The following is a 6,111-nucleotide window of genomic DNA, read 5'->3' on the forward strand; positions in this document are numbered from 1 at the left end:
TTGTGTGTGTGTGTTTGTGTGTGTGCGTGTGTGTGTGTGTGTGTGTGTGTGTGTGTGTGTGTGTGTGTGTGTGTGTGTGTGTGTGTGTGTGTGTGTGTGTGTGTGTTCTGTACATTTGTATGGACACGCATATCTGAATGCATGTATCCACACATGTATAGTATACGACATTCATGATATTTTACCCTCATATTTAAAAAATGCATATACTCACAGTCACGTAACAGCCACCAAACAACACAACGAACTTCCTTTACCAACAGACACCTTGCAAACGGAATATCCCTGTCTGGCAACTCTAGATCAGCTGTATGGAGATGTCATGACAGAATGCTATGGACGCAAAGAACAGCTGATTCTGCGCTCTGGTGAGGATGGCGTCCTCGCAAGCACGATTCAGTCACGGGAAATGTGCACTGACGTGGTAAGTCTGGATACCAGACTACTGACACTAGTGTTGTGATTGATACAACGGCATGGTAGTGAGAATGAGGAGGAAAAGAAAGAAATGACAAAAGAAGAAAAGAAAAAAGGAGGGATATAGGGAAACTGATAATTGGGTCTGAAACAGAAAGGCATAATAGAGTTACAGGTGTGAAGTAGAAGATGTAGAGAGAGAGAGAGAGAGAGAGAGAGAGAGAGAGAGAGAGAGAGAGAGAGAGAGAGAGAGAGAGAGAGAGAGAGAGACAGGGAGAGGGAGAGAGAGAGAGGGAGAGAGAGAGAGAGAGAGAGAGAGAGAGAGAGAGAGAGAGAGAGAGAGAGAGAGAGAGAGAGAGAGAGAGAGAGAGAGAGAGAGAGAGAGAGAGAGAGAGAGAGAGAGATAGAGAGAGAGAGCGAGAGAGAAAGGACAACAAATACACCAATAATTATGCCAAAACAACCGAAGCAACACGAAGCAAGTCACAATCAACATCAATGACACTTCAGAGACACCCAGGCAGTGGTTATGACTTCCGGAGTTAATTATCATCATTTGTATTTTTTTTCGGGAGTGAGGTGCGCACGAAAACACGCTTCGAAACATTTCAAACTGACAATGGAAGTCACCTTGAAGGTCACAAGGTCAAACAGGAAAAAATGCCCTAAAGTCAATGTAAGTTCACACCATATTGTCTCAGGTATTGTGCGATTTCTTGGCCCGTCCTGGCTTGGTCTTGGTCTCAGAAGTCTTGGTGTTCGAAACTCCCTCCTCGTGTTCTAACGAAACAGTTTACCTCAACCTATCAGTGATACGTCAGTAATAAAATGTACATCTGTAGTATTGTCTCTGGAGTAGCACATGGCAGTGTTCCTAGCCACTTACAGGATATACACATTTAAGATTGGATTAAAAAAAAGTACATGAAGTGCAGACACCGACAACTCTTTCCCCTTCCTCCACTTGGGTCTTGAGTCCCAGAGATATATCAGATTCTCTTGGGGGAAAAAAACAACTTTCCTTCCCTTTCCGTCACTAGCGGCATCTGGTCCGTTTCGGAACGATAGCTGACTGGTGGTCCGAGGTGGCTAGCAGAACAGCCAGCAATAGACCATGCATCGCCCATCACAAGCAAAGGAACCTGTACCTTGCTAGTGGCTAGTAGACCACCTCCCTTCACTTAACTAATAATGAACAAGGGACCAGATCGCGGTATACCCAAAGAAGACACCCTTTAACAATACGCAATACACAGACAACACCAACCCCTCTTGGTTGTCTGCTCTACACAAAACACTATCTGAGGAAAACATTCTAGCGGTGAGGTTACAGGCGAGAGTGGCACTTTGCGCATAAAGGCAGTGTGGGTCAGCCTGGCACTTTGAAGTGTAGTTTTACTGGAGTCGATTGGCACAGTTGGGTCTGATTTACATATCTAGTAATACTGATCTCACTTCCGTTTCGTAAGGCAGTTCTGCGTTCCCTTAAGGAAAACCGAACTTCGTACACACAACTCTTAAGATCTTTGGTTCATTGACAGAAAAAGAGTTCAAAGGCTTTAAAATCATCCTTATTTTCTTCTGCATAATATCACACAACAATGCTAAATCATTGAGGAAGTGAGGCAACAGTTCTACTCAGCTTAGGAATGACTAAGCTGACTAATCGACATCCTTCACAATCTTCAATACGTACAAGTTTAAATCATATCATAACATTATAACAGTTTAAGGCGAGTATAAACTATGACTTTTTCATTTCCAAAGACTTTGTAGAAAACTTTCTGAAATTCACGGTTATTACAATGAAGGCAGCGTTGGGTATTATATATGAACGGAAACAAATAGTGATACACAGTATCTGAAAAATCTGTGTTGATACATCTCCAAAACACACTCGAAGAGAGAAGAGAGAGAAATAGAAAAACTCTTGGAAACCTATTCACACTTTCACTTTCACTCTTGACTGACCCTCCTCACAAGTGCCACTTCTGCCTGGCACCTTCACGACGAACAGAATGGAACAAACTAGCATTGAGTCGAGGGGATACTGCACCAATCCAAAATATCTGAGAACATGATAAGGTCTATATAAACATCTCAAAGCTTGTATATTAAAATCCTACGGTCGTTGTGTCACATAAAATTTACAAAGCTAATCTATACTCAAATGGAAATCCATCTAAATATACCAAGTGTTGTGAAAAAATTATGACATATTCGTACCTGCTATGATAGAGGAAGGAGCATTGGTGGAGACAAAGCACAGGTATTCTCAGCTATAAATGATCTCAAAACCGAATACCAGAAATAAATAATCGAGGAATTTCAATACCTATCTTGTCTCAGACAATTATGTCTATGGTAGATAATTCTAAACTGTACACTCTCTAGTATGACTTGAGCTTGGGTACAGCTATGAGTCTTGGCACGGGGAATGTTGGCACCATCGCTGTAGATTCAAACGGGGAAAGTCAAGGTCTTTCGAAGATCTTTAAAAAACAACCAAACATCTTAAGTACCTTTTCGTACCTCTTCTTCCATGGGTTTCGTATGTGCATCCATCTGAAGCACATACACATTTATTATAATTATATATACATAAAGATGTATATATATATATATATCCATAACGGTGCATTGATAAGTTGCAAGGGAATTATATATATATGTATATATGTAAAAAAAGAAGCACACAATGCATATTCATGAGCATGGTGATCTTAAGGCCAAAGAATTGTAAGAGTCCAGAGGCGTCTTTGTGCAGAGTGAGCCAGGGTGGCGTCGAGTGGCCTTGGCTTGTTTTCTGATGGTGGTGGTTTCCTTTGCCAAGTGTCGGTGGTGTTAGTGGTGGTGATACTGCGGGTGTTGGGGGTCGTGGTGGTGGACGTGGGATTCCTGCTGGTGGTGGTGAGGAGGTGGGTCGTGTTGGTGGTGGTGGTGGGGGTCGTGTTGGTGGTGGTGTGGATCCATTGTGTGGTGAAGAGGATCGTAGGTGTGCGCGTGGGCATGCATGTGGTGTGGGTGCTCCACGGGCACCTCTCGGCCTCCTCGGCGTATCGCCAGGACCTCCCTCCGGATCATGCGCCCTACTTCCTGAGGCGTGAGGTAATCAGAACCCTCAGAGTACGAGGTCTTGCGGCTGGCGGGGGCGCTCTTGTACCCACAGTGTTTGTACAGCTCTTTCTCCTCCTTCGACGAGTAGATCCCTGGGAACTCCGTGTGGAGTACTGTCTGGATGTCATCCATCGTCATGTACTCGTGGTCTTCAGGCATGGCCTCGCGCTCCGGGTGGCAGTCGTGGTGCGTGATACTTCCTGGCACATGGCTGCAGCCAGGGCAGTCTGGGGTATCACCTGCCCGGAAGGAACGGATCTCACCCATGGACAGGTAACCTCCGCTGTCTCTTCTTGCCTCGCCGACAGATGCGCTTGAGATCCTCCTGTAGGCCCCTCGAACTTCGTCCATGGACATGTAGTCCTGGTCGTGGGTATGGTGGGGCAGGTTGGCATAGTGAGGTTCATGGGGGGCAGGGGGAGGCGGAGGCTCCCGAGGGGGAGGTGGAAACCCACCAGGTAGGAGGCGAGAGTCGCACTCCTTCCAGCAGTCCCCTTCGTCCCTCCACAGTGAGGGATCTGTGGGGGGCTGCGGGGAGCTTAGTTTCCGAAGGGGACTGAAGGAGTGGCCCGTGGGAGTTCCCGCAGGAGTGGTAGTCACGGAATCGTGGTGGGAGTGGAAGGGGATCCTTATGGCTGGCGAGGAAGGCGGCAAATAAGACATGGAGCGCAATCTGCTCCCGGGGACGACGTCAGCGTCCGCCCAGTCCGAGTCCGTGTCCCTGACGGGCGTACCGCAACTCTGGGACCCTTTGTCTACAGCGAAACTGTCCATTGAATAACTGTTGGGGAACTTTGTGGAGAGATCTTGGGGTGGTAAAAAGTTAATGCCCGACTTACGTTTTCTCTCTAAAGAGCCACTTTTCTCTTTAGGGAATTTCTTTAAGAAGCTAAAAGTCTTTGACATTAACTTTGGTGACTTGAGGAAAGCATAAGAGTCTTTTCCAGCGTGTCCTCCCGCTGCCTCCTCACTTGCGTCGGGAGGCTCGCCAGGGGGACCACTGGAAGCCTCGGGACGCCAGTACTGCCGGTGCTGACACGCCTGCTGCTGCTGCTGTTGCTGCTGCTGCTGGGGCGTCTCGGGCGTGGAGGCGTCCGCGAGGGAGCTGTCCGTGCTGGGCGTCCGCTGACCCTGAAGAGAAAACTGACGGTGAAGTCTAAATCCTGGCTTAGACAACGGTGAGGTCTGTGTATCATTTTTGCCAGAACCCTTAAAGAGAAAAAGATGTTTGGGCCTAGGAATCATGGGGGACCTACTCGGGGAAACACCAAAAAGAGATCTTGCCTTCTGTTTTGGCGACATTTTGGGGGATGCTGAACGGCTTGACTGACGCTCTCGTCTATCAACGGGTTTCTTCTTGACTCTAGGCAGAGTGCCCAGGGCCTGCACCATTGCCATATCCTCACTACCTAATGTGGACAAATCATCATATCCTGAGCTCACATCGAGCATGCTTTCTGTGGAATGAGATTTGCTTTGAAATGAAAGACCAAATATTTTCTTGAGAGTACCTGACTTGGACAGAGCCTCTTCCGCCCACGGGTCAGGTGAGAAGGACTTCGGCCGCCTGGGAGGTAGTGGAGGAGGCTTCGTCTTTTCCTGGAAACTGTAACTCCGCTTAATATCTCTCCGGCACTTGTCAAGCTCCTCATAATCGTGCTCTTTTGCTTGCTGGTTCGCTTGGGTCAGAGGCTTCAGGACGTCTACTATTTCCTCATACACTGTGCAAGCCTTAGAGGACGTTGTGAACTCCGAGAGCCGCCTGAACTCGTCATGCTTGTCTGTCACTTCCTTGTAGGACTCCGACATGGTCCTGCTCAAACTCCCTTTCTTTCTCTCTTTGTGTGCCGCACACGTCACGTTTAGATTCTTAGCGAAGAAGGACTTCCTGGCCCTTGCGCTCTGCAGGCACCATGCGCCTACCTTGGTCTCCACGTCTGGCTCCTCCTCCAGGGCGCTCATGCCTCGCCGGCTGGAGGGCTCCTGCTTTCCATCCCCTGCCTGAGGATCCGCCTTTTTGGCCTCGTCGCCCTCCACCGCCACCTCCCTGTTCTCGTCTTTCGTTCTGACGCCAGAGTCTATCGAGTCGGACTTGGTGACAAAGCGGCGGGCGGCGTTCTCGGACATGTACCGGCCGCCGTCGCAGTGCGTGGAGGGGGAGGCTGAGAGCCGGACGCCAGAGTCTGTGGACCGGTAGGAGTTGTAGGAACCAGAGGAGGACGTTCGGTCTTTAGGGAGGTCTGCCTGGCGGAGGTCAGCGTCTTCGAGGTCGTCGTCACGCGACTCTAGCTCTTCGTCAGTCTCGTCCAGGCAGAGTTTGGCGAGGTTCGTCTCGCTCATCGACCGGCGGCGGGAGTGGCCCAGCAGGCGGCCCGGCAAGGGCGGCTCTCCTCGCAGCTCCTCAGCCAGGTTGCACTGACTGCTGCTCAGGCGGGTCGGAGTGTGGATGTTGCACAGAGGTTGCAGCTCGTGAATCTGAGCCAGATCTATGACGGATGTGGACTTGCGCATCTTGGGCGGGTCCGGCAGACGCTGAGGCAACACCACCACGGAGCTGAGGGCGCCCGAGAGCTCCGA

At 49.3% G+C, this 6,111-nt stretch overlaps 1 protein-coding gene across 1 annotated transcript in view; it reads right to left on the reverse strand.

Annotated features, from left to right (window-relative positions):
- Positions 1–735: 735 nt before the first annotated feature.
- LOC125030954 overlaps positions 736–6,111 on the reverse strand; it is a 33,973-nt gene continuing 28,597 nt past the window's right edge. The window contains exons 3-4 of the mRNA XM_047621373.1: positions 4,819–6,111; positions 736–4,665 (exon numbers count right to left, since the gene is read on the reverse strand). The exon at positions 4,819–6,111 is cut by the window's right edge and continues 136 nt beyond it. Coding sequence (XP_047477329.1) covers positions 3,262–4,665; positions 4,819–6,111 — 2,697 coding nt within the window. The 3' untranslated portion in view covers positions 736–3,261. The remainder of the gene's footprint in view (positions 4,666–4,818) is intronic.

This window comes from Penaeus chinensis, chromosome 12, assembly GCF_019202785.1.
Source record: "Penaeus chinensis breed Huanghai No. 1 chromosome 12, ASM1920278v2, whole genome shotgun sequence".
Classification (NCBI taxonomy): domain Eukaryota; kingdom Metazoa; phylum Arthropoda; class Malacostraca; order Decapoda; family Penaeidae; genus Penaeus; species Penaeus chinensis.